The sequence below is a fragment of the Vollenhovia emeryi genome, unplaced genomic scaffold (assembly GCF_000949405.1).
Source record: "Vollenhovia emeryi isolate VEMERY1.0 unplaced genomic scaffold, V.emery_V1.0 DF939173.1, whole genome shotgun sequence".
NCBI classification, from domain to species: domain Eukaryota; kingdom Metazoa; phylum Arthropoda; class Insecta; order Hymenoptera; family Formicidae; genus Vollenhovia; species Vollenhovia emeryi.
The window spans coordinates 30,015-56,953 of NW_011967193.1; the positions used below are offsets into that span (position 1 = coordinate 30,015).

Consider the following 26,939-nt stretch of genomic DNA (forward strand, 5'->3'; position numbering starts at 1 on the left):
GTCCGATCCGGACGTATCAATTTAACTTTCCTGCGTGGCTCACGTGTCATTTTCCACATTTTACCGTTTTAAAGCGGCCTGATCTAATCAACCATTATTATAATGCACGATCTCCCGAGGGTGCGCGCACGGTTTCTGAATTTTTAAGGTTCGAGGTAATCCCGGAGACAATGCACTCTCCGCTGTCCCTGCTCGCTCCTTTTTTTTTCCCCCCCTCGTTATCTATACCCGCACTTATCTTACTTGACTGTTGCGCCCGTCTTTATCCGGCAATTCTTCCGTCGCGATGGGAATATCTTGCCGGTACTTCCTATTGGTTCACGTCGACGTCAAGGTGGGGGATCGGCGGTGCTCAGCGACTCTCCCGTAGTTCATCCGCGTTCATCCCCCGTGTTCATCCATGTGTTCAACATCGTTGCATGAAGTGCACGGTTGGATCTTCGACGAAATATCAAAGTTTCACGATGGCGCCGATGTAAGGAGGCGTCTCGGTTGGAAATACTATTCGAAGGTGGAGCTTCGAGAATGGACCCGAAAACCGATTCGACGATCCTCGATGGCACCGTCAGCCGTTCGATCGAGATCGGTCTTCGCGTGATAGGCGTTTGGCCCGATTCGTCCTGCACGGTCCTTCGTCGCGCCTTCTGGATGATCACCCTGACGATGGCGCAGACTTTTCAGTATCGATATTTCGTCATACACGTCCGCACGGACGACCTGTCGCATCTGATGGATGGCCTCAGCACTACGATGTCCTATAGCCTCCTACTATTAAAACTTATGATATTTTGGGTCAACCGACGGTGAGCCCCACTTATCCACGTTATGAAACGAGCGACGTCTTTTCATACGTTTCGAAAAATCGAGCTTAGAGTCCGATGTTTTTTTGAAAATAAAATAAAAGTCAGATTCGCATGTCGACGTACAAATATGAAGCTGAACTTGTGCAGTCACGTGATATTCAATCGTCGTACATGCGTCATGTTAGTACGCGAAATATGTGAAGAGAGTAAAGTGAAGATTGTCACGTTCTTTTATGATCACAAGACAATTTGAGAGGCAGGTCTTCATGTTTCTTCGCAGGATATTCTACGACATCCTGGCAATGATGGCCCGCGACCGGAGCGAGCGTGTGGCCGAGTGGGCCGCCTGCTCGATGTCGAGGACGACTGATGTGTCGCATCGGTCCTCCAACCTGATCATCGGTCTCTATTCGATGTCAGTGTTTCTTTACGGCACCGGCGTACTCGTCGCTCACCCCGACGAGTCCGACGAACAGCTCGCGGTGCCGGCGCGAGAGCTGTTTCTCAAAATGGAGCTACCCTTCGAATACAATGTCTCCCCTGCGTACGAGCTCGTTATGATCACGCAATTTTTCCACCAGCTCGCGGCAGCTACGATAGTCGGCGTACTTAACGCTCTAATTGTCTCGCTGGTAAGTGAGCACGCTTTAAAGTGACGAAGATGACTGACTTGAAAAAAAAAACGCTTGATAAGTTTAGAAGAATTAAACCTTGTAGCTTTTGAACAAATCTCGTTGGAGTCAATATACCGTTGACTGTGCTCTTCGAGTAAGTTTCTCGAATTGTTTTTTTTAAGAAAAAGAGGCAAAAATTGTTTTTTCACTCTAAACTTACACAAAAAAAAAGAGTCAGACAGATTGGATTTTAATTCCAAAACATCCGTAATTAAATTAATATGTATCGCGCCAAATGTACAATTATACCACGTGGAGATGGTAATTTATATAAGTAGCTTAGTAGAATAATAAAATAATTTCGATTTTATCTCTCGCGTGTCGCGCATTATTCGTGGTAATGAGTATTCTGTATCATCCGCGCGATTAATAACTTACTTCGTTTACTTCATTTATGCGTAATGAAAAGCGTTCTGGTGAGCCTGATCGATAAACGATAATGTGGAGTATAAGCGTCTCCATATCTCTGCAGTTAATTTCCACGGTTTTTTTTACAATAATCTATATACCTAAAGTGATGCAATTCTTTTATTTTTAGACTTCAATATTATTTATATATATATATGCATATTGCTTACTACATATATTTAATCTTAAAGTAAAATATCTTTGCAATTAATTGCACATTGCCTTTGCACAAGAAAAGAGACACAAGTCAAAAATATGAGTTTGCGTATTTATAATTCATCAACTCGAAAAGGTATATACTTTTATCTCCAAAGAAACATCATGAGTACAGTTGCGAAAATTTTGTCCAAAAAGGATCACTGGAAAGATTGCGTTCATTCAAAAGTAACGACAGTAAAGAGAAGGGAGTTTAAAAGGAAAATACGATTGTCACATCATGTAGAAAGATCTATCGAGATAAGAAAATGAAAAAGATAAAAACAATTTAACAGACTATGTAATTGTAACAGTACACGATTTGCAAGCGGATTGAAAGTAATTGAAAATCGTTCTTCTGTAAAATTGCTACTTTTGACTTTTCTTGTGCAGTCGCAATACATCATATATTACATTCTATATTTATATATATTATATATTTTTAATTTAATATTAATTAAATTCTAAAAATTTCTAATTCTAAGTCATGATAGAACTTACTTTTCTTGTTGCTCCTTTTGTTCACAAGTTGTTCTTTGCAATGAATTGCGGTATCGAGAACACACTTGCAGGGCGTTGACCGTTATTTTTAGATCCTTCACGTAGGTGGGCAAATCGATATAATGTGCCGAGGGTTGGTGGAAATCTCCTCAGGTGACGACACGTTGGACTTACGGACCTCGACCATCAAAGCTCTAATACGTCGACATCAGAGAATTATCGCCCTTTCGGCTGACATCGAGACTCTCTTCTCATACATAGCTCTGATGCAGTTCATGTGGAACACTTTGGTCATCTGCTGCCTTGGATTTCTAATCGTGACTGTGAGTAACCCTGTTTAAGATAATAGATAGAATATGATCAGATTACACTAGATTACATGCAATTTCAATGTAAATCAATAAGAATCTTCTTGATTACATTGAAATTGCATGTAATCTAATGTAATCTGATCGTATTCTATTTAATATTTTAAACAGGGAATGCTTCGTGAAGTCGAAGATGCACGCGCAGTTAATATAATATATATGATGCAATACATAATATTAAATTGCCATTACACAAAACGTTTTTATATAAAATGGTCGGCTCATCGACATGCAATAAAACAAAATATTCTCGTACCAGAGAACATCCAAAATAATTGATGGTGCTCGGTGTAGATTTTTAGAGTACTCTTATTTTGCTCGCCATTCAGAGCTTTTGACATTTGATATTATTTCCGATCATATTACAGGCGATCGGCGACGCGCAAGGATCGACGATGTTGATTAAATCTCTCTTTTTTTACGCTGTTATCACTTTGGAGGCCTTCATATTTTGTTACGCTGGAGAATATCTCAGCGCCAAGGTCAGAACGATGCAGTATTATCTTTAGGATTTCAATATTTTCTATTCACAAATATAAATAATGCAATGAAACTTTGATATAATATATCAAAGTTGTATAATTAAAATTATTAGAAGAAAAATATTGTGCGCGCACGCATTAAACAGTTATCGTATAGATGTAATTTCTATGTTAGTTGCAAATTTCCTGTACACAATTTCATTATCACAATACACTTCTTTAATATTGAAAAACCTTATTAAAAATATCATTAAAAAATTTTTTGAGAAATTTGCCAGTGAAGATATGCACATTGCAGAATAATAATCTCTTTTCCAAATTTAGTAGCTATATGTTTTTCATTATAATTCTAAATAAACTTAATCGTTCACTCGATTGCAGGGCAGAATGATCGGTGACGCAGCGTACGAAGCGAAGTGGTACAACTCGAATCCCAGGCAGAGTCGTATTTTATTATTGCTGATTTTGAGATCGCAAAGAAAGTTAACTATTACAATCGGAAAATTTATGGATCTCTCTCTAGAACGTTTCACAACAGTAAGATGTGCTTTCAGAACGTTTTGCTCTCTAAAAGTCAATCCGTGGATTATCACTGAAAACAGTGAATACTCACCGATTCACAGTTATAAGTGTAACACCGAATTATTCAGTGCTATACTTACAACTGCTTTCAGTGATAATGCACTGGTTGACTTTTAGAGAGTGCCTGTGTCTGTCATGGACTGTGCGTATCTTGAAAGCGGATACGTACATTGCCAACTTTGAATTTGATTTATAAATTAACAGAAAACAACGTATTTTTATATACACATGTAAAGAGAATATATCACTATTTTTTTTTAGTTTTATCAAATTTTTATATCAGCTTTATCGATGAAAAATATGTTTTACCGCGTTTTAGTGGCTGTTACAAAAATACGACAAGTTCTACCTTCTTTCTTCTAGATTATTAAGGCATCAGCGTCTTATGTATCCGTGCTGCATGCTATGTCTTGAAAGCCGTGTAGAGTTGAAAAAGCAGTACCCTCCGTGTGTTTATGTAGCTATTGTGTTATAAGAAACGTAACATATCGCGAATTCCAGTAACTAATTAACGTTCCACGAACTTGAATGTCCTTATGTAAAACTACATCAATATATCTCATTCGATTCGATAATGACATTGTTCTTTTTATAGATAAATGTCTCTATGCGTTGCACGACGTCCTTCCCACATCATCGCAAACGTCCATTCCCGCTTTCTTCTTTTCGATATGTATCTTTATAAATTTATTTTCCACAATTCCCGTTCTTTGTTTCTTCGTGCCCTTCGAAAGTTTTAAGTATTCCACGCACGCATTTAGTACTCGCGTGTGTTCGGCGCACGTACATTTCCCTTGCATTTTTAATGCAAATAACGGATAGCGACCGAGCGATGCGCACACGAGGGTGTATTGGACGCTTTCTGTCCATCTCTTTTTGTAATTATCGAGGTAACGTTCTATATTTTTACTCGTGATTTTTAAGACACGATGAAAAAAAGAATACGACGAGAATAAATAATTACTCTCTCCTGCACACATAGTCAAAGTAGAGTCAGCCGAGTGCTGAACCCGCAGTCTTACCAAGACTTCTCGATCGACCGTACCTGAAAACTGACTTAGGACTTTCGATCATACAGTCAGAATTTCGCTTTCTATAATATTTCGAAATTTAACATCTTTCTAGTGCAGCTCATTGTAGCTTCAGCAAAGAATATTTGAGTTGTACCGATTGTTCGGATTAAATAATTTGTTAATAAATCAAGTCTTACGTTATAGTCGTAAGTATCTACAATGTAGACAGAGAGAGGAAAATCGAGAATTAGTGATAATCCACGGTGTAGTCGCATTGAAGGAGTGTCCGAGCGATGGAGAACGAAATAGATTCGATGACCACCGTGTCTCGCTCCGTGGAATACGGGCTTCGTGCAATCGGTGTATGGCCGGGCACATCGTGCGCAATTTTACTTAAAGTCCTCAGCATATTGTCGATGATCGTGTTTCAAGCCTTACAATATCAACACGTGATCGTGCACTTTGGCGAGGAGGATCTGACGATTCTCATGGATGCACTAAGTGTAACTTTCGCTTACACCCTTCTGCTTATTAAAATGCTTATTTTCGCATTCAATGACCGGTAAGCTTTTCCAACATGATATACCGAGCACAGAATTAAATGCGATTCGCGTAAAGCAAAGCGTCGTCTACATCTTTCGTTCTATATCTCAGGCTATCAAAAGAATTGTTTTTCATTTATATAATTTTACCATTAATTCATATAACTACGGCATCCTGTGAAGTAGACATCTCTGAGTTTTTGCGCAATCACGTCAATATATTTTTTAAATGATCCATTATAGTCTGCTGAATGAAATCATGACATGTATGAGCAAGGACTGGAAGGAATGCGATATTTCGGGCGAGTACACGATGACCAGAATAGCTTACGTCTCTCGTTGGGTCTCCAACGTTATAATCTTCTCGCACATGATGTCCGTATTCCTCTACGCGATAGGCACATTAATGAAGATCAAAAACGAAAATCAAACCGACAATCGCGAGCTCATCATCAAGATGGAGATACCCTTCGAAATTGAAAGCACCTCAGTACACGTAGCTGTCCTCGTTACGCAATTCATTCATCAGACGAGTGCGGCCGGTATGGTGGGCGTGTTGAACTCTTTGCTGATAATATTGGTGAGTTTAGGCGTTTGTGATTTTCCGGCATTCCTGGAACATGTAAAAAAAAATAATTAAGATACGACACTAAGAAGGAAGATTCGGGCAATTTAAAACATTTTTTACATATATACAGCGAAAAAGACATATTTCATTATACAAAATGTTATTACACAAATATAATTATTTGTGAAGTGAAGTTATGCAAGCAGACATTAAAAAGTACATTTTTTTGTAAAGCGTAAATTATTATTAGGCACTAAGATCCAGCATAACCTTTTTACCGTGTGATTTACTTAAATATCGACGACCGAATATTATCTTTTATTTTCGTTCGATACATTGATTCAAATAAACGAAATAAACGAGCGCAAGTAAACATAAATGAACATCATTGGCTCTTGTCGTTCGCACTCATTGAAGCGAGCTGCTCGTTCGCGTTTGCTTGCATTCATGTGCTTCGAATCTAGATTAAGATGTTAAAATTGGACTGAAAATACACATTGCGATGTTTAGGTTCTTCACGTGTGTGGACAGATTGATATAATGAGACAAAAATTGAGCGAAATTTCACAGAAGGCCATCAGGCGGAAGCATACCGAGCAGGATGTAAACGAGGACGTCGTGAAAACGCTGATCGTCCGGCATCAGGAGATTATCACTTTCTCCAAGAACATCGAGGCTCTTTATTCAAATATCGCACTAATACAATTTGTATCGAACACTCTGGTTATCTGTTGTTTGGGATTTCTTATCGTGATCGTAAGTATCCTGAAATAATATTAATATTGTCGAGGCGTAAAATAATATAAAATTTCAGTCTATCGGTGTGCCGGGTGGCTCGATGATGTTAGTGAAATCCGTGTTCTTTTACATTGTTATGAGCCTAGAGGCATTTATATATTGCTTTGTCGGAGAACATCTCAGTACAAAAGTCCGTATACAATATACTATAACAAATATGTATCTAATATACGACTTGCTGCTCTACGATGAAGATTCAATGTATATTTTAGGGCGAATTGATCGGCGACGCGGCGTACGAATCGCTTTGGTACGAACTTAACCCGAGTCAAAATCGAGACATCCATATTATAATCGTAAGGTCCCAAAAGCACTTGACGCTTACAATAGGAAAAGTCGTGGAACTCTCTTTGAGACAATTCGCTAACGTAAGAATTTAAGTTAAATAACGGAAGTGACGGTGAAACGTTACGTTACTGTGCACGGATTGTTGCCACGAGTAACATTTCGACAAACGTTTCCCAATCGTTGCGTCCTAATATGATATTCGCGTACGATAACCATAATCGCTTCTACCATATTATAGATCGTGAAAGCTTCGGCGTCGTACGTGTCGGTGTTGCATGCGATGTATTGAAGTCTAAAAGTACTTTGTACGCCTCTTATATCTTCGCATGCAGAAGACTATAGTACTTTTACACGATTGACAATTTTCCTGTTCAGAGAATCGACTGGGGTTTCATATCGAATGTACGCGAGCAGAGGAGCAAGAAAATTATTTACCGAAGCATCGATTCGTAATAATCGTACTTGGTTTGTGGTGCATAAGCACAGAGCTATAAATACGACGTTGATTCTCTCGATCGATGTACTTCGCCAGGTCCGATAAAATCAAAATAAAAGTATTTCTTAAAAACAGAAACTTAATTTAATTATCGAATGCCACTTAAGTTCTGTATGCTGACTAAATCAAATTTCGAGGATACGTCTTCATCTTTAGCTTTCCTGTATTGTATGTAAAATTAATTTCAAGCGTGTATAAAAATATATCGGAATATATCTTTATGTAAAAAATATGAAAATATATAAAATATATTTATACGTGTAGTATAAAATTACAAAAATTGTTATCCTTTTCAATTGGATTTTGCTTTCAATAAAGTTAATTGTATAATAAAATATTATTTTATGACGAAAAATTAGATATACCATATATTTATTAACCGTATTTGTATCATATTTCCTATATATATGATTTTTACTGCATTATTACCGTAAATTCATTGGCTTGAGGTTCTCGACTGAAGGTGTAGCGTGAAACTACTATTGTACAAAAATAATGTTACGATATTACGAAGTACTTATCTTCATTACAGGAACATGTCACTCGCCGCGCTGCCGTTTATTCGTCACGTGCTCTAGCCTGCAGCGCCGTTGTCATCAGATCCTTCTCAGAATCACTCACAGCACCGTGATCCTCGCGCTGGTCTTTTTATCGTAACAAAGTCTCGAAGTACGTCTTCGTTTTTCTCCCTAAGAAACCCTCCCCAATATGCTTCCCCAGTGGGGAGCACCTCAACAAGCGGTTCTTGGAAGCTGTGTTCCACCTACCTTGCTCATTGCATTTTTAAAGAAAACGCGCATTTGCTGCATCATGATCGCCAACTCGATGAATGGAGGGGATGACCCCACCGTTCACCTTCATCGTCCATCAAAACTACAGTTGCGGTTCTTCCGCAGTACAAATATATGTTTAACAAATATCAATGTATTAACAACTGATAAGATAGGATTGCGTTTATTTGTGTTGACTCGAGAAATAAAAGGCATAAAAGTTTCTTATAGTCTTTCGGGGAAATGCGGTCGTTTCTTCGCACGGTTCAGTTCGGCCATCACGTCCGCCTTTTTCGTCATCGTGTCATTTCTATCGCGCTACTTAAATTTTGCCAGATAGTGATGCTGACAATGAGTACAATTCAAGTCTCTTAGTACCGGCATACAATGAACGTTTGTCTTACATTTTTTATGCAAATAATGAACAGCGACCAAGGGATGTGTAGAGTACATGGAAAACTTCATTGCTGCCTCCACTTGTCTTTTCTTGCAACCGCCGCAATTATTGAGACATCGATTTACAATTTTTCCTCGTGACTTCTGAGATAGAAAGAAGTAGAATGTGAATAATTCTATTGGTCGGCTACAACCGAGGTGGGGATTACTCGAACAGTCAATTGGATACATTCTGCCGTTAGAATTTTACAGTTTCACTGAGACCTCTTGACCGATCATATCTAGGGAGGAAGTCAAGTTACGACTACTGTCAACTATGTTGTAGCTTAAAGTTCCGTTTGCTTTTTGGCTCTAAAGCGAAGGGAGCTCCGTCAGTACCGCTGTTTTAGTGGAAAAAATTTTACGCTGTGTTACATTAATTGTACCAAGTGCTGTTACGTTAGCAATTTGATATACATTTCTGGATTATGTCACCACTTATAATGTAGACGGAGAAGAAAGGAGAGAATTGGTTAGAGTTAGTGATAAACCGTACTGGTAATCGTGCTGAAAAAATTCAAACTTATTCGGAATCAATGAATAACGAGAAAAAATCAGCGAATACTGTATGCCGCTCCGTGGAGTTCGGTCTTCGCGTGATCGGTGTATGGCCGGGTACGTCCTACGCAATTTTGTGCAGAGTCTGCAGCATATTTTCGATGGCGCTGTTTCAGACCTTTCAATATCGATACTTGATCATGCACTTCGAAGAGAGCAACATTTTTCTCTTAATGGACGTGATAAGTGCAACACTGGTTTATAGTCTTCTGTTTATCAAATTAATTATTATCGTACTCAATGTTCGGTAAGCTTCCTCGTCACGATGTACGTTAAGTATAAAATCAAGTACGGCCACAAAACAAGCACATCTTAGGTCGTTCATTCTAGATCTCAAGCTAGTAATCGCGCAAGAAAGAAAATGCTTTGAGTAACTTGCCGAATTAATTTGCAAATCTGCATTGACTCATATATTTTCGGTGATATTTCGCGAATAGCGATTCCATGCCGGTCAATAGTTGTTTGAATAATTCATTATAGTCTGCTGAACGATATCATAGCACACGTGGTCGAGGATTGGAAGGAGTGCGATGTTTCGGACGAATACACGATGAATAGAATGGCTTACATCTCTCGTTGGTTCTCCAATTTGATAATCGGTTCGCACGCAATGTCGGTATTCTTCTATGCGGTCGGCACATTGTTAAGACACAATAGCAGCAATCAAACCGATGCTCGAGAGCTTCTTCTTAAGATGGAATTACCATTCAAAATCGAAAGCACAACAATATATCTTACCATTCTCGTTACGCAGTTCGTTCATCAAGTAAGCGCGGCCAGTATGGTGGCTGTGGTAAATTGCTTACTGCTATCGCTGGTAAGTTTCAATGTCTCCTTATCCTGATTTTTCTAAAAATTACAAAAGAGAACAATTACATATCATGCAATAGTAAAAGTGGACTTGAAGACTTTCATTCTAAAAGTATATCGTATACACATTACTATACGTATAAAATTACTGAAGGAAAAGTGCATTATAAGTTTGTTTAAAAAATAAATAGTTATATCAAATTATGTTCAACAAATTCTAGTATTTACTTTATTTTCTAGATCACCAAAAATATACATAAAGAAATAAGTAAAAAGAAAAATGCAATAATTATTAAGTGGTATCGAAATTTTGTTATTCAATTTCTTTAGAAATTTAAGTTTCTAAAAAGCAACGAGTTGAACTGATTTATATTGTAAATATAAAAAATAAAAACTGGGGAAAATATTTTTACTATACAAGATGTTAATTGGATATTACGACGTTTAGGTTCTCCATGTGTGTGGGCAGATTGATATAATGCGGCAAAAGCTGAGTGAAATCACGCGAAAGAACATCCAGCAAGGTGTAAACAAAAATATTGCAAAAATGCTAATCGTTCGGCATCAGAAGATCATCACCTTCTCCAAGAATATCGAGACTCTCTTCTCGAATATAGCATTAATACAATTTGTGTCGAACACTTTGGTCCTCTGTTGTCTAGGATTTGTTATTGTGATCGTAAGTACACGTGAAATAACGTAAATTTATTCGAAACGTAAGATATTTAAAATTTTTAGTCCATTGGTGTCCCAGGCGGATTGCCTATGCTAGTAAAGTCCGTGTTCTTTTACATTCTAGTCAATGTGGAGGCATTTGTATTTTGCTTCCTAGGAGAATATCTTAGTACGAAAGTCAGTATATGATATGATATGTATGTATGTCGGCTATGGTGCATTGTTTTACAACGAAAATTATTTTAGAGTAAGACGATCGGTGACGCGGCTTACGAAGCGCTTTGGTACGAATTGAATCCGATTCAGAATCGGGATATCCTTTTTATAATTGTAAGATCACAGAAGTACTTGACACTCACGATCGGAAAAGTCGCGAATCTATCGCTAATACAATTTACCAACGTAAGCATTTTGTAAAGTTATAAAAGTAGCTGAATAAAGGTGCACTTGTGTCGTAGAATTTTACGTTCATTGATGTTTTGACATGACCGAGTGACGATCTCTAGTTGCTTCATCGCGGCATAGCGTTCGCGTACGAAGACCGTAATTGCTTCTATCATGTTGTAGATCGTGAAAGCCTCGGCGTCATACATGTCGGTGTTACACGCGATGTATTGAAGCCTAAACATACTTTATGCTCCGCTTATATCTTCGCGTGCAGAAGGATATAGTACAGCCTTTTACTACAGCCAGCCGGTTACGTGATTAGCAATTTTCCTATTCAGAGACTCGATGGGGAGTAGACGAGTACGGATATGGTTTATTAAAGTATTGATTTGTAATAAACAATGTGAAGTTGATCTTCTCAGATGTACTTTTCCAAGGCCGACGAAAACAAAATAAAGGCATTTCATTAAACATTTTTTAACTTCATTATTTTCAGTACCACTTTAAATTAATAAAGTTGAAAATTAAACTTGGAAAGTTCTATGTGTGTTCGCTGTTATGTATACGTATGTGTGTACGAGCGCGTGTACGTTTGAAACAATGAAATATTTAAGTACATATATTCACGTGTGTGCATATGAAAAATATGGTTAAAATTTTATATATTTCACTTCTTTTATTTTACATGTATTATTTAATCGAAATGATTGTAGAACCAAATAATAACTGGTTTATTGTTTAAACGTATACATAGATACAATATGTATCATTATATTAATTGCAGTTTTATATTTTTATGTATTTTTTATTGTAAAAACACATTTGTTTTAGTTTGTTGAGCAAAATTTATATCATACCAGGACTGATTCTAATAGAACTTTCCATTATTTTCTAATAAAAACAGAGCTCAGTTAAAATCAACCTTCACATTTATGATATCTGGTCGTGTTCATATTTCAATTGTATGTACTGAATTACGATGTTGAGCTGCATGAGACTGAAATTTGTTGGTATCAATAGGATGATGAACGTTTACCTTGCATTTTTAACGCAAATAACGGACAGAGACCGATCGATGCGCACATGAGGGTGTATAGAAGTTCTTCATGTCTGCCTGTTCTTTTTTTTTGCAACCGCAGTAATCATCGAAATGTTAGACTATTTACTCGCAGTCTCTAAGATAAGAAAATACAAAAATATATGATGGAAATACGATGGATAAGTACTTTCTATTGATCTACAACTGTAGGTTCCTCGAATACTGAATTCATAGAATCTTACAGTCTTACTGAGGCTTCACGATTGACCATATATCCACTGATGACTGTTAAGTAACTGTAACTGACTTAAACTGATCCTGCTGCGATCGGAAATTTAAAAAAACCCATTTTCTAACCGATGACGATATAAATTAAGAATCAAGGCAATTGCGTTAGAATTTTGATACTACTTAAGCTGTGTGCGCTGCACGTATTATTAATAATAAACAGTTCTGCGTTAGCAAACTGATAGCTTTCCTCGGATCAAGAGATACGATGGTATCTCGCGCCGAGTTGTAATCTTCCTGTAACACAAACGCAGAAGAAAACCGAGTTAAGTTGAAATATCAGTAACCGAGCTGGTGCTACCGTGGCGTGAAACTGAATTGCTCAGAGTAAATATATAACGGTACAAAAATGGTGAATACTGTGTGTCGCTCTGTCGAGTTCGGACTTCGCGCGATCGGTGTATGGCCGGATACGTCGTATGCAATTTTGCGCCGAGCGTTCTGTATATCTACGATGGCAATATTTCAGACCTTTCAATATCAACACTTGATCATGCATTACGGCGACGAGGATCTCTTTCTACTCATGGACGTGTTAAGCGCAACTCTGGCTTACACTCTTCTGCTGATCAAATTGATTATTTTTTCGTTTAATGCTCGGTAAGCTTCTTCGCCGTGACACTGAGTTCTAAGTGCGATTTGCAGAATAAACATACGTCCGGATTGTCCATTCTAGATTCCAGGACTAAAATCAAAAGAAAGAATCATTAATGCGTTAGTAATTTTGCTATTAAACCGTAACCGTTTGACAACGTCTCGCGAAGTGAAAGAAGAGTTTTCGTGTTGTTACGCGATTACATCGGCCAATAGTTTTGTTTTAAATAATCCATTGTAGTCTGCTGAACGAAATCATAGCGCGCCTAGTTGAGGATTGGAAAGAGCGCGATGTTTGTGACGAGTACGCGATGACTAGGATGTCGTACATCTCTCGTCGGTTCTCCAACTTTATCATTGCCTTGTACGCGCTTTCGGTGCTCCTTTACGCAACCGGTACTTTGCTGAGATACAAAAGTAACAATCAGAACGACACTCGAGAGCTTATTCTTAAGATGGAATTGCCCTTTGAAATCAAGAGCACATCGGTACATGTAGCTGTCCTTGTTACACAATTTATTCATCAGACAAGTGCAGCAAGTATGGTAGGCGTGATGAATTCCTTGCTGATAACACTGGTAAGTTTCCAACGTCTTCCCATAATTCATCAGTGTTTCTGGAAATCATTAAAAAAAATTATTGCAATGCATGATACGTACTTACAGAGGAGAGTAAATGAACATTAATCTACTTAAAAAATTAGACAACAAATATAATAAATGTCTGAACGATAATTTGCATTGATTTTTATTCGAAAAATAATATTGCTTTATTTACTAAAACAAGGAAAATATGCTTCCGGTTTTACCGGGTATTAAATTGCACTTGATTGTCAATGCATATCGTGACGTTTAGGTTCTTCATGTGTGCGGACAGATTGACACTGTGAGACAAAAATTGAGCGAAATCACGCGAAAAGACATCAAGCGAGACGCGAGCGAGAGCATCGTGAAAATGTTGATTATTCGGCATCAAAAGATTATCTCTTTCTCCAAGAATATCGAGGCCTTTTTCTCGAATATCGCGCTAATACAATTCGTATCAAATACTTTGGTTATCTGTTGTCTAGGATTTATTATCGTGATCGTAAGTATGATCGTAACTGAGATCACAAAAACTCATTCGAGATGTGAGGTATTAAAATTTTTTAGTCATTTGGTGTTCCGGACGGATCGTCTATGCTAATAAAGTCCGTGTTCTTTTACATTGTTATCAGCATGGAGGCATTTATATTTTGTTTCCTCGGAGAGTATCTCAGTACAAAAGTTAGTATTTTTCACGCAAAGTATGTCGTGTACAACGCGCTAAAGGTTTATTGCACGTTTCAGAGCCAGAAGATCGGCGATGCGGCGTACGAATCGCTTTGGTACGAGCTAAACCCAAATCAAAATCGAGATGTCCTGATCATGATCATAAGGTCACAGAAGCACCTGACGCTCACAATCGGGAAGGTCATGGATCTTTCTCTCCGGCAATTCGCCAGCGTAAGAAAATTAGCAATGTAACAAAAGTAATCAAGACGAGCCGTGTTTGCAGGCGAGCTGTTAACGTGAATGATGTTTGACAGCCGAGCAGCACACCTTCTCTAATCGTTTCGTCGTGACACGATGTTCGCGTACGATGGCAGTAATTGCTTCTATCATGTTGCAGATCGTGAAAGCTTCGGCGTCATACGTGTCGGTGTTACACGCAATGTATTGAAGCCTCACACTGCACGCCACTTATATCTTCGCGTGCAAAAGGATATAGTACTTTTATCACCGCCAGTCGTTTACACGATTAACAATTTTTCTATTCAAAGAGGCGGAGTTTCGCTTCAACTGTACGTGTGTAGACAAGCATGGGTAACGAAGCATCGATTTACCGAGGTACCTGTTCGCCGATGGCTTTATTTAGCCTGCAGTGCATAAGGCCAGAGCTATAAATACACCATTGATATTTTAGATCGATGTATTTTACCGAGTCTAGTAACAAAATGACGACCAAAATAAACGCGTTCAATTAAAAGAGATTTGATTTATCCAGGCTACTAGCGCTTTTATATTACAATCAAAAATTGATTTGGGAGATTCTTAAGACGACTAAACACAGCTATATGAAATCAAACGTATTATGTTAAAGGCGCGGTGTAAAAATAATAAACACAAATAGTGAGATGTAGTTTTATGAAGGACTCACATTGGTTACAAGGAAAAATTTCCCTCTGACTGCATTTTTCTCCCCTTGTACCGCCGTTCCCGTAACCGTGTTCCCGCAGCGTCGTTGTCCAACTGCCCAAGCCTTCTTGCCAGCACCTATAGCGCCAACAGTGATCTTTACACTGGTCTTTCCGTTGCAACGAACTCCCGCGATACGTCTTAGTCTTCCTCCCTCGCGACCCCCCCAGCACGGGAAATCCCCCAGTTACGTTTTCCCCCAACAGCGAAACATTTCAACCTCGCAGCAAGCAATTCGTGGAAGCTGCGCTCCGCCTTTCCTTCGCCTGTTGCATTTTTAAAGAGGGCATACAGTTGCATCGCGGTCGAAAGTTTGGAAAGAAGGGGGACCATCCCTACACCATCCATGTTTATCATTTATGAAATTATTCAGTCGCAGTTCTTTCCTTGCCTTTTTTTTGTACACTACAGCAGAATTAATTATTCACAACGAGTTGTGATTGGTCAGTGAACGACGACATGGGTCGCGCGTTCGGCGACACGCGAGCAAGTTTTAATATGAATAAAGTTATTCAACAACGGCGATTGATCGGCGAAGTGTTTCCCGTTTTCACCGAAAAGAAATATGAGGACGACCACGATCAGCCGTCTGATCAGGTTCAACCTTCATATTTACGGTATATGGCCACACGCGTCGAACGTTGTGGTCAGATTGTATTGGATTATAATGTTGAGCACGGCCCAAGTCTTTCAGTACCGATACGTAGTGGTAAACATTCATATGGACGACTTCCCCGAGTATATAGATGCAGTGAGCAGTGCGATGGCGTCGTCTTTATTGTATATTAAGCTCGTTATCTTTTGGACCCATGAACGGTAGGACCAAGTTACGTGTTGCTATATTTACGTTTTATTAACGGCACTTGTCGAAAATACAAGTACATCGAACGCTGATCAATCGGCGTTTCACGTTATTCATTATCGGTTAAGAATCCAGAGTGCACGTACGATTGCATGTTACGAGTTGCCTTCTTTTTCTGACACTTTAATAAATATATTCGCGCCAAATTCAGAATCGATCCAATTTTATTGTAGACTAGAGTGAAACACAGCATTAACGCGAACGGTTGCACCTGATCTTCCGTAGAATATTTCTCGATCTAATACAAATGATGTCTGTGGACTGGCAAGATTACACCTCGAACCCCAATAGCTTGCGCATAATGACAAACGGGGCGAATGTTGCACGTCGTGCCTCAAGGTGGATCGTTGGCTTTCAAATAGTTTCTGTAATTTCATACACTGCCGGTGTTATCGCCACTAACGCAAGTCCCGAGAGATCAGAGCCGTACAAGAAAGATCTTATTCTAAAGATGGAGCTGCCATTCAACATTAGCACAAACTTTCTTTACACGACAGTTCAAACTGTTCAATGTTATCATCTGTTTTTAGTCGCCTGCGGCATTACGACCACCAATTCACTTCTCGTTACTCTGGTAAACTCAAATTACTTGCTTGTATGCGTCAAATTCCATGAATTCTTTCCATTTTTTCAATTAGATTTCATGTGAAATAAAATTGTTAATAAATTAAATCGAACATATTACGCTTCAATAATATTTTATAAATTGTGTAAATAGTATACGAAACATTATTAAAATATATTTTCACTAAATTTTACTTTACATTTTTTCCAATATCTTTGACTTTAAAAATAAACTTTACAAAATAATTTTTATATAACAAGAATAAAAGCTTATTGTCACCAGTGCATAATTAACGATGCAGTTTTCCTACCAAATAATTTTTATTTTTCTGAGAGAGAGAGAGAGAGAGAGAGTGGGATCATAAAGCTATAAACTTTAGGTAATTCACATTTGTGGCCAAATCGACATTTTTCGAGAAAAGTTGACAAACATCTTCTCCAAATATTCGGCTTATTCGGACGAAACTACACTGCGAACGTTGATTCTGAAGCATCAGCGTATTATTTTATTTGCGGAAAATATCGACACTCTTTATACGTTCATCTCATTAATGATGCTCTTATCTGACACCATTATCATATGCTGCTTAGGATTTATTATCGCCACCGTAAGTAACAAGAGAACAGTTGATTACTTATAGACGCATATATCGAAAGGAGCTGTTGATAATATATTAATTTAAAGACGTCTGAAAGTATTATACATATATGTGCAACTGAGTTACACTAAATTATTTTTCGCCCACATAAAAATTTCAGTCGCTCAACACACCCAATGCTGCAGCGATTTTGATAAAGTGCGTGATGTTCTACATCTCGATAAATTTCGAGACATTCATATACTGTTTCTCCGGGGAATATCTGAGCGCCAAGGTCAGCATCAAGAGATGCTTCATTATGGTAATTCGCGGATAACTCGATGTCATTTTTTTACTTTTCAGAGCAAAATGATTGGTAGTGCGGCATACGATTCTCTCTGGTACAATTTTCCACCTAAAGAAAGTCAAAATATATTATTCCTCATCATGAGATCGCAGAAAAGATTGACAATCACAAGTGGAAAAATCGTCGACCTTTCGTTGGAGCGATTTACCAGTGTAAAATTTAATAACTCATAATATTTTTAACATTTGTCTGCCTTGTAACGTAAAACTCGAATATTTTTAACAGGCTTTATCATAATCATTACTTTTCACAGATTTAATAATTAAAACGCGAATTTGCTGTTTTGTTATCGCGATAATTTACACGTTAAAATTCACTATTTTTTCTTCGTAATGATTTATCAAAATTCTTTATTTTTATCTCTTATTTATTGAAATGTTTGAACTGCAAAAATTTACGTGACGATGTTCACATCGCACTATATTACACCTACTTTTATATATTATAATTTTATATAGTTTTCATATGGTATTATTATATTACTTTATTTTATATCTCTTCACCATATTGTATTATTTAATTTCTTAATGTTACATATATTTACGATGCAGATAATAAATCACAAATTATAAATCACAAATAACAATAACATTTCAGGTAGTCAAGGCATCGTTGTCTTATATATCAGTACTGTTGGCAATGTACTGAAAATAGACGATGTACTGATGGTTACAATAACATGTAGCAATAGTAAGTAGAAAGTAGAATTTAGTAACAACAACTAAATAAATATTTAAAATACGAAACATTTGGACACTAACACCCTGTAATGGCTCGTAATGCTTTGTTCCTCCAAATTTGTGTTTATCACATTTGAGCCATGGGAATTTTATTAATTTGTAAATATATAAAATTTTTAATAAAAAATATAACTCTCTACACTCCATCTTTTTTTTCTCTCACGAGTTGCAGTTAATACTGTTTGCACTTCCTGTTGCGCTAAAAAGGGATATTATATTCGTTAATAAGAGGTTAAAAACTACGTGACGAAAGTTTTCTTATTTGTACGGACATTCTTCATGTCACCATTGATTATAAGACAACATCAACCGAGTTTTTTCGTAGTGCCGTTAGTTTGTTCATCTACGGTGAAAAGATAGTACTGTAAAACAAATTTTCGCAATTTCGCTTTCTCTTGGCACTTCCGGTTCGCATCTTCAAATCTTGAATTACTTTTCATGGCTGTCGTGCAACAACTTTGCATCTGACATTCACGTTTTAAACTCTGTATTTTTTCTCCTTTATAAAGTCTTGAATTTACTTAGTTTTGCCAGAAAGATGTTCAGACTTATTAAAGTAAGTCGAAATAGATATTCAAATAGACAATATTTTATGATATAATTATGAAAAAAAGAATACAAAACTTTGTGTTTCTTCGCCAGATATTCTGGCATGCATTGCTGTTTTCGTCGTGCTTCTTCCAATATGCGACTACTTGCAAAACGAGCTATGTTGCTATAAGCCCCGTGCAAAGCCAGTTTCGGAGAAACATACTCCATGTTTCGTCCATCCTCCTACCTTGCGATGCGCTCCCTAAAGCAAAACTTCAACTTCGCGTCGTGCGGGTCGCCGAAGCTGCACTCCCAAGGTTGTTGCATTTTTAAAGAAAGCACACGTTCGTATTGTCTGTGGTCGGAAACTCGATTTCGCGGGGAAAGAAAAACGGCACCCCCCACAACTTTTTGCGCATCAAAAGCTACGAGCATCGAAGAGATAGTCGCACGTGGTCCAAGTGCGTCAAAGTTTGCGTACGTAGCGACAGAAATAACGAATGGTTGTCCGATTGGTGGGCGGCCAATGATACGGGGCTGTTCTTTTAGTTTAAGCAAAAAATTCTCCCCTGTACACGGAAATACAAACTTTTCTTACCGTCACCGAGCACGGTTTAATGCCTAGTGTACAATCGCGTGTTGCTATCTGTTGTTGCTTGAATTTTTAAAGAAAATAACGCACTGCGCGCTACACCACCGTTTCGTCCCAGAAATCGAGAGGGAGAGAATCGGCTGCCCGGAAACTTCTTTTTTTTATCGACAACAGTACACGCAATCTGTGCACGTTGCGATCAAAATATATAATAAGCTATAGGCACGTGGGAGGGTGAGCCCCACTCGTACTCCCTTTCAAGTTTTCAGTTTGTACGGAGATACCATGTAGTGCGTATCATATCGATCGATCAGTTATTTCCCGTAATAACGTTCGCAATTCTCTTATCAGAATCGACGCGTGTTAACGGTGCATAATAATTGAAAAATAATAATAACAGAGAAATATGAAAGCGAATACAATTAGTCGAGTGACAAAAATTTGGCTGCGAATTTTTGGCATATGGCCGGACAAATCGTGCGTTTTATTACGTAGACTGTTCTGGACCGTCATGCTCTTACTCGAGCAAATCCTTCAATATCGATATGTCATAATGCGTTATCATTTGCTCGAGTTTACCGAGATAATGAACGTTATGAGTTCAGTAATGACGTGTACGGTGTTTTCAATAAAAGTCGTCATTTTTTGGTACAAGCAGCGGTGAGATATGCAACGGCGCGTAGTGATGTGCACTATCAGTGAAAAATTTTCTTAAAAAATATTACATAATTTAATTAAATTTAATTATATGATTCAACATTAAGTTTGCTACATAAATTTAGTAGTATATCTCGATACAAGAATTACTTTGACTGATAAAATAAATTATTTGACAATTGCTTTGGTCAATAAAATAAATTATTGACAATTGCAAACGTGAGCAATGTAATAAAGCTGAATTAAAGATAAATTGCTATTTATTACAAACATTAATTATTGTACGCAAAAAGGAAATGAGTGAACTCACGTAAAGTCATTGAGCCATAATAAATTTTTCATCGATGGTTTGCATCGCTTCGTTGAGCCCGTTATCACGATTATGACCAATGAAAACCGTTCGTAGAACATTCAACAGGATATTAACGATGATGGCGATTGACTTGGAAAAGTGTTCCAGCACAAAATTCAGTATGTTTGCGACGATGTACAATGTCAAACAGTCGCAGCGCTTCGCTAATATGACGATGATTATTTATTCGACAACTATAACCTTTTTTAGCTTCAGCATCGTCATAAAACGCATAACTGGTGACACAGCTTCCAACGTTTCCGCACGACTGCTCATTCTAGAGATGGATTTGCCATTTGACACTAGTCAAAGATTTGTATATGAATTGGTCATAATTGTTCAATTTTTTTATTCGCTGCTGTGTACCAACGCAAACGGTTTATTAAATGCTCTACTCGTAAATCTGGTGAGTCCTGTTGCGTAAAGAAACTAAGATTATTATTATTATAAATATTGTCTGTTATTTTTGTTATTAAAAATTAATTTCTTAATATTGTCAACCATGACACTAATTAAGGAACAAATGTTCATGTGCATTGGCTATATCATTAAAGATAGCAATTTATTTACAATTGTGTGGCTTCTCAGTTTTTAAATGATTTTGTGCAGCATGAATTAAATCTAAGCATTTCAATTTCTTTTTCGTGACCATTTTTAAGTGTAGCAGTTGAAAGACATATTTATTTTAGATACTGCATGTAAGCAGTCAAATCAATATTCTTCGCAAGAGTTTGATGGAAAATTTTACAAAGAAAGGGGAGAGCAGCCCGAATCGTCTCATGATTAAACAATTAATAAGAAAACACCAGAAAATTATCATCTTTTCAGAGCATATTGAGGATCTGTATTCGCGTATCGCGATGGTGCTGTTTGTATCAGATACTGTAATTACCTGCTGCTTGGGTGTTACAATTGTCGCGGTAAGCAATTCTAATTAATTCAGCGTTAAGGGGAATATATTCTATAGAAACAACGCTGCTGAATTTGCAAAATAAAAGAGTATTAATTTTGCATCTTTAAATGTTCATCATTTTATCACTATTTTCTTGCTGTTAGAATGTTTCTTAAAATTATAGTCGATTGGTCAACCCGATGCTTCGAAAAGTATAATCAGGAATTTCATGTTTTACTTCGTTATGAACATGGAGGCATTCATATTTTGTTTCGCTGGAGAATACTTGAGCGCTAAGGTTAGACACTGGGAATATTGTACACGCTAAATAAAGCGAATATTACGTAATTGCTTCTAAAATCTACAAGATACATTATTCAATAGAGTAAAAGCATTGGAGATGCTGCTTACGATTCCCTATGGTACGAATCAGGTACCAGAGACAGTCGAAGTATATTGTTCTTAATAATGAGGTCGCAAAATCAACTAACTATTACAATTGGAAAGATAACGAATTTGTCTCTTGAACGATTTAGTAGTGTAAGTATATCTTATATATGTTTTTGTACATCGAACGTTTTACAAATTTTATGCTAAAGTTTGCTCTGCCAATAATTATCTAAAATCAAGAAAAAATAGAAAATGTGTTATCTCTTCGTCAAATATAAATAGAAAATCACTCTTAATTAATTTTCGCAATATACTATATGTTTTCATTTGATATTGTTATTTTTATAAATTTCTTTGAAATAACAAGTAATATATGATGCAATATTCATATTGTTGTATTTCATTAAAACGAGTCAAATGATGAACAAATAACTTTCTACAGTAAATTTAAATATTTATAATTTCTCTACTTTAATATTTTTATAATAATTAAATAATACTGTTGCAGATTATAAAGGCTTCGGCTTCCTATATGTCGGTCCTACTTGCAATGTATTGAACAAAACTACTTTATAGAATAGAATGGAATGGAATTAGCTTTATTGTTCGCCTTAGGATTTCAATCTTTTACAAACGTCATTTATTCCAATTTTCAGACTTTTACCTAAACATATTCTAACTTATTTTAACTGATCCTACATTTTAACATTTTAACACTTATACACACACACCTCCCCTATCCTCATTGGCTAGCTCTCCAAACTCTATGTCTGCCTCATCTCTTCCTCTCTCTACTTTTTCTACCCTCCATCCTCTTTCCTCAAAAAATTTCTTAGCCTCCTCCTCCCGTCTTGATTCTCTTTTTCCTTCCGTCTATTCTTTTCTCAAAACCTCGTGCTCTTCTTTCCGCTCTCTCTCTCTCAATTTTCCTCTTTTTATCTCCTCTCTCACTATATTCCCCGGCGTGTTTCTATCCAATCCGAAAGTCCATCTTAATTATCTTTCTTCTAATCTTTACGTTCTTTCTCTTTCCTTCCACCCCCATATCTCTACTCCATAACTCATCACCGTCCATACTAGTCTGTCGAACAACCATAACCTCCTATCTCAATTTTAGCCCAATCTCCTTTTCCCTATGCTGCATACATTTCCCGTTACTACCGCTGCCCTTTTCATTCGGTCTCTGATTTGTGCCTCTTGTCCTCCATTCCTTTGCATTCTGTATTTTCAGTACGTGAACTCTTCACCTCTTTAATTGTTTTTCCTCTCCATCTCCAGTGTCTTTTCTCCATCCTTCCCCATCCCTTTTTAAATTTCATGATTTTTGTTTTTTCCACATTTAGTTCTAATTTCTTTTCTTCTATGTAGTCTTCCCCATACATACTTCCTTTCTATTAGTCCTTCTTTTATTTTTCTTTCCTCCATTGTTTCGTATAGTATCCTTCAATCTACTGAGTCACAAACCGCCTTCATGTTCACAAATAGCGCTACTACCTCCTCCTCTTCCATAATTCACACCCAATCTCTTTTTCCTCCCTTTGCATTTCTCGCCCCATCCGCTTGTTCTTTTCCTTTCTACATTCTGATCTTCTTCCACCTCATTTAGCGAGCTTATTATCCTTTCTTTCGATTTATCCCAATCTTCCTACATTCCCTTACCTTCATTTATCTCCAACTTCAATCTTTTTTTAAACACTTCCCGCTCCTCTCTATTCCATATCACCTTCCTTGTCTCCTGCTGCTTTTTTCTTCTTTTCTTCTTCCGTATCTCATCTCTTCTATCCATACCTCCAGCGGTTGATAGTCGAAGTCCACCTTGTCCCTTATTTTTATGCTCGTAATCCTTTCTGTGACTTCCCCATTCCCTATAACATAGTCAATTAATGTACTTCACTTACCTTCTACGAATACATTCGTAGAATGTAAAAACTCTCCTTTTCGCCCCCCACTACGTTGCCATTAAATATGCTCCACTCTTTTTCTTCTATAATTTCTACTAATTTTTGTCCTTCTTTATTTATTTTCCTATCTTTCGAGTTCCTACTTTTTCTAACTCCTGATCTATGTTCCTCCGATTCTCCTATCAATCCTCCCTCCCTCCTAGTCCTTGCGTTGAAGTCTTGTCCTATCAGTGTTCTATACCCCTCCTCTTTCTTCTCTAACCACTTCTCGAGCTTTTTGAACATCTCCTCTATATTTCTATTTATATAAATTCCTATTTTACTCAACCTCTCCTTATCTTTCCCTTCTCTTCTCCCTGTTCTGAACCTTTGATAATAGCTTCTTTATCCTTCAACACCTTCTCTTCTTCATGCCACTTCTACCATTTCCCTATTATTCTTATTCTCCCACCTGTTATCTATATTCTTCTCCCATTCGCTTCCTTATTTTTCGCTATTTTACCCAGTTCCCATCTGATTTTTCTCTTCCTCCATGTTAGATCTTTTGTAATTCTCTCTACTTTTCCTCACAAAATTTTCTTTTTCTCCCATTTCTATTCTTCATTTCCTAAACTTACTAGCAGTATCTCCCTTCTGCTCTTTTCGCTCCTCTCTCCAATTCTCCTTATCTCCTTTATCTCCGCCGTAATGTCTACTATTCTAAAAATCTCTTCAACCGCGTCCTTCCTTCTCTCTTCCCTGACCACCACTCCTCTCATTATTACAATCTTTTCTCCCCCTTTTCTTTATTCTCTAATCTTTTTTCTATTCTCATCATTTTGACCATAATCTTACTCTCGCCCTCTTCGCTCTTCCTCTCTCCCTCTCTTTTCCACCCCCTCCTGCTCTAATTTTTCTGTCGTCTCACTCATCCTTTTCATTTTTTTTAACACTCCCTCTCTTCCTTCCATTCCTTCCATAGTCCTCTAAACTCATTTCCTAAATCCTCTATCATCCCTTTTATCATTCTCTCCAGTTCTTTAGAAAAGCTCTTCCTCATCTTCTCCATCATCTTTTCAAATTTACTCTCTAAATTATTACCTAACTCTTTCATTCATTCCTCTATTCTTGTATTTCCCCCCTCCTACCTCCTTTCCTGGTGATCTGTCTGTTAAGCTGCTCTTTTTAGAAATCTCTTCCTCCTCCTCACTTCTTTCCAATTCCTTTCTTTTTCTTTTCTAGAATTCCTCTATGCTTCCCAAACTCTCACATCTACCCATTTCTAACCTTCCCTTATACTTCTTACTACCTTTCTTTTCCTCCATCTCACTGCGCACTCTCCCTTTCCAAACGTTCACTCAACCGCCCTCTCGTTCATACACCCGTTCTTTTGTCTACACTGCTGCCTCTACGCCAGTCTCTCGTCTATGCTTTTTTACCATGCGCTCAGTTACTCGTCCTCTCCTTTCTATGTCCAACGTGCTTGCACCTTTCGCCCTATTTCTCCCTTCTCTCGCCCTTCACTTCCCTCCCTTTATATTATCTTTCCCACTCTCTCGCCTCCACCTTCTCACTCTTCCACTCTCGCCTTCGTCACTTCTCTATTTTTCGTGCACTGCCTTCTTAATATCAACCACCGTTCACGTACGGCGTCTCACCACTAACGCACTGGAAGCGAAAGTCCTCAAAACAATACATTATCTTTGCATGGTTCCATATACTTATGACGCAGATTATAAAACACAAATTACAAATCACAAATAACAATGACAACAAAAGAGTGTAAATCGCCAGTAGTTAATTTACGGAAAAAAGAATTGTTAGACGACATTAGGCTGGCAAATGATTTATTAGTTAGATTGACAATGTTCTCTAATAAAATTGTAGATTATGAAATCCCTTGATAGGAACCACAACCCGTATGGTCGAAACGTCGGAATCAAACTAATAAATTATTTGCCACCCTACTGTAGTCTAATAATTCTGTTTTCCAACAACAATAACATTTCAGGTAGTCAAAGCATCGTTGTCTTATATGTCAGTACTATTGGCAATGTACTGAAAATAGACGATGTATTGATAATGGTTAGATCAATATCATATAGTGATAGTAAATAGAAAGTAGAATTTAGTAACAAAACCTAAATAAATATTTAAAATACGAGACATTTGGACACTAACACCCTGTAATGGCTCTTAATGCTTAGTTCCTCCAAATTTGTGTTTATCACATTTGAGCCATGCAAATTTTATTAATTTGTAAATATATAAAATTTTTAATAAATATAACTCTCTACACTCCATCTTTTTTTTCTCTCACGAGTTGCAGTTAAAACTGTTTGCACTTCCTGTCGCGCTAAAAAGGGATATTATATTCGTTAATAACAGGTTAAAAATTACGTGACGAAAGTTCTCTTATTTGTACGGACATTCTTCATGTTACCATTGATAAGACAACATCAACCCGAGTTTTTTCGTAGTGCCGTTAGTTTGTTCATCTACGGTGAAAAGGCAGTACTGTAAAACAAACTTTCGCAATTTCGCTTTCTCTTGGCACTTCCGGTTCGCGTCTTAAAGTCTTGAATTACTTTTCATGGCTGTCGTGCAACAACTTTGCATCTGACATTCACGTTTTAAACTGTATTTTTTCTCCTTTATTATACTATAAAGTTTTGAATTTACTTAGTTTTGCCAGAAAGATGTTCAGACTTATTAAAGTAAGTCGAAATAGATATTAAAATAGACAATATCTTATGATATAATTATAAAAAAAAGAAAACAAAACGAACAAACTTTGTGCTTCTTCGCTAGATATTCTGGCACGCATTGCTGTTTTCGTCATGCTTCTTCCAATATGCGACTACTTGCAAAACGAGCTATGTTGCTATAAGCCCCGTGCAAAGCCAGTTTCGGAGAAACATACTCCATGTTTCGTCCATCCTCCTACCTTGCGATGCGCTCCCTAAAGCAAAACTTCAACTTCGCGTCGTGCGGGTCGCGGAAGCTGCACTCCCAAGGTTGTTGCATTTTTAAAGAATGCACAC

General features: G+C 37.3%; 5 protein-coding genes across 9 annotated transcripts; all 5 read left to right on the top strand.

Moving 5' to 3' along the window:
- Positions 1-410: 410 nt before the first annotated feature.
- Positions 411-11,824, top strand: LOC105563653. The gene is made up of 17 exons (XM_012015419.1): positions 411-803; positions 1,084-1,435; positions 2,674-2,904; positions 3,318-3,431; positions 3,813-4,034; positions 4,131-4,155; positions 5,459-5,588; positions 5,812-6,148; positions 6,647-6,892; positions 6,951-7,064; positions 7,147-7,302; positions 9,373-9,728; positions 9,962-10,298; positions 10,740-10,970; positions 11,030-11,143; positions 11,213-11,368; positions 11,534-11,824. The coding sequence occupies exons 1-17, from the start codon at positions 526-528 to the stop codon at positions 11,582-11,584; spliced, it is 3,450 nt and encodes a 1,149-aa protein (XP_011870809.1). The 5' UTR covers positions 411-525; the 3' UTR covers positions 11,585-11,824.
- Positions 5,037-7,933, top strand: LOC105563607 (odorant receptor 13a-like). Its single transcript, XM_012015324.1, has 6 exons — positions 5,037-5,588; positions 5,812-6,148; positions 6,647-6,892; positions 6,951-7,064; positions 7,147-7,302; positions 7,461-7,933. The coding sequence occupies exons 1-6, from the start codon at positions 5,320-5,322 to the stop codon at positions 7,509-7,511; spliced, it is 1,173 nt and encodes a 390-aa protein (XP_011870714.1). The 5' UTR covers positions 5,037-5,319; the 3' UTR covers positions 7,512-7,933.
- Positions 11,380-15,459, top strand: LOC105563605 (odorant receptor 13a-like). Of its 5 annotated transcripts, XM_012015320.1 has the most exons (7): positions 11,380-13,280; positions 13,516-13,852; positions 14,130-14,360; positions 14,491-14,539; positions 14,603-14,758; positions 14,925-15,142; positions 15,219-15,459. In XM_012015320.1, exons 1-7 carry the CDS (start codon positions 13,030-13,032, stop codon positions 15,240-15,242), a joined length of 1,266 nt encoding a protein of 421 aa, XP_011870710.1. In that variant the 5' UTR covers positions 11,380-13,029; the 3' UTR covers positions 15,243-15,459. The 5 variants fall into 5 exon arrangements, with proteins under 5 accessions (XP_011870710.1, XP_011870709.1, XP_011870712.1 ...); XM_012015319.1 differs by having other exon boundaries at positions 14,925-15,459; XM_012015322.1 differs by lacking the exon at positions 15,219-15,459 and having other exon boundaries at positions 14,426-14,539; positions 14,925-15,055.
- Positions 15,460-15,986: 527 nt separating this feature from the next.
- LOC105563615 (odorant receptor 22c-like) lies at positions 15,987-18,701 on the top strand. The gene is made up of 6 exons (XM_012015337.1): positions 15,987-16,306; positions 16,578-16,926; positions 17,297-17,524; positions 17,676-17,789; positions 17,858-18,013; positions 18,459-18,701. The coding sequence occupies exons 1-6, from the start codon at positions 16,056-16,058 to the stop codon at positions 18,507-18,509; spliced, it is 1,149 nt and encodes a 382-aa protein (XP_011870727.1). The 5' UTR covers positions 15,987-16,055; the 3' UTR covers positions 18,510-18,701.
- Positions 18,702-20,967: 2,266 nt separating this feature from the next.
- Positions 20,968-22,591, top strand: LOC105563614 (odorant receptor 4-like). The gene is made up of 5 exons (XM_012015336.1): positions 20,968-21,139; positions 21,423-21,653; positions 21,810-21,923; positions 22,010-22,165; positions 22,524-22,591. The coding sequence occupies exons 1-5, from the start codon at positions 21,017-21,019 to the stop codon at positions 22,572-22,574; spliced, it is 675 nt and encodes a 224-aa protein (XP_011870726.1). The 5' UTR covers positions 20,968-21,016; the 3' UTR covers positions 22,575-22,591.
- The last annotated feature ends 4,348 nt before the right edge of the window (positions 22,592-26,939 follow it).

Excerpts from the sequence above, each read along its gene's own strand:
- LOC105563615 (XM_012015337.1), top strand. The coding sequence starts at position 16,056 with ATGAGGACGACCACGATCAGCCGTCTGATCAGGTTCAACCTTCATATT. Across the intron at positions 17,525-17,675 it reads TAGGATTTATTATCGCCACC|TCGCTCAACACACCCAATGC; the intron begins GTAAGTAACAAG and ends TAAAAATTTCAG. Across the intron at positions 17,790-17,857 it reads GGGAATATCTGAGCGCCAAG|AGCAAAATGATTGGTAGTGC; the intron begins GTCAGCATCAAG and ends TTTACTTTTCAG.
- LOC105563614 (XM_012015336.1), top strand. The coding sequence starts at position 21,017 with ATGGATTTGCCATTTGACACTAGTCAAAGATTTGTATATGAATTGGTC. Across the intron at positions 21,140-21,422 it reads ATGCTCTACTCGTAAATCTG|ATACTGCATGTAAGCAGTCA; the intron begins GTGAGTCCTGTT and ends TATTTATTTTAG. Across the intron at positions 21,654-21,809 it reads TGGGTGTTACAATTGTCGCG|TCGATTGGTCAACCCGATGC; the intron begins GTAAGCAATTCT and ends TTAAAATTATAG.
- LOC105563607 (XM_012015324.1), top strand. The coding sequence starts at position 5,320 with ATGGAGAACGAAATAGATTCGATGACCACCGTGTCTCGCTCCGTGGAA. Across the intron at positions 5,589-5,811 it reads ATTTTCGCATTCAATGACCG|TCTGCTGAATGAAATCATGA; the intron begins GTAAGCTTTTCC and ends GATCCATTATAG. Across the intron at positions 6,149-6,646 it reads ACTCTTTGCTGATAATATTG|GTTCTTCACGTGTGTGGACA; the intron begins GTGAGTTTAGGC and ends TGCGATGTTTAG.
- LOC105563653 (XM_012015419.1), top strand. The coding sequence starts at position 526 with ATGGACCCGAAAACCGATTCGACGATCCTCGATGGCACCGTCAGCCGT. Across the intron at positions 3,432-3,812 it reads GAGAATATCTCAGCGCCAAG|GGCAGAATGATCGGTGACGC; the intron begins GTCAGAACGATG and ends ACTCGATTGCAG. Across the intron at positions 5,589-5,811 it reads ATTTTCGCATTCAATGACCG|TCTGCTGAATGAAATCATGA; the intron begins GTAAGCTTTTCC and ends GATCCATTATAG.
- LOC105563605 (XM_012015319.1), top strand. The coding sequence starts at position 13,030 with ATGGTGAATACTGTGTGTCGCTCTGTCGAGTTCGGACTTCGCGCGATC. Across the intron at positions 14,540-14,602 it reads GAGAGTATCTCAGTACAAAA|AGCCAGAAGATCGGCGATGC; the intron begins GTTAGTATTTTT and ends TGCACGTTTCAG. Across the intron at positions 14,759-14,924 it reads CTCTCCGGCAATTCGCCAGC|ATCGTGAAAGCTTCGGCGTC; the intron begins GTAAGAAAATTA and ends ATCATGTTGCAG.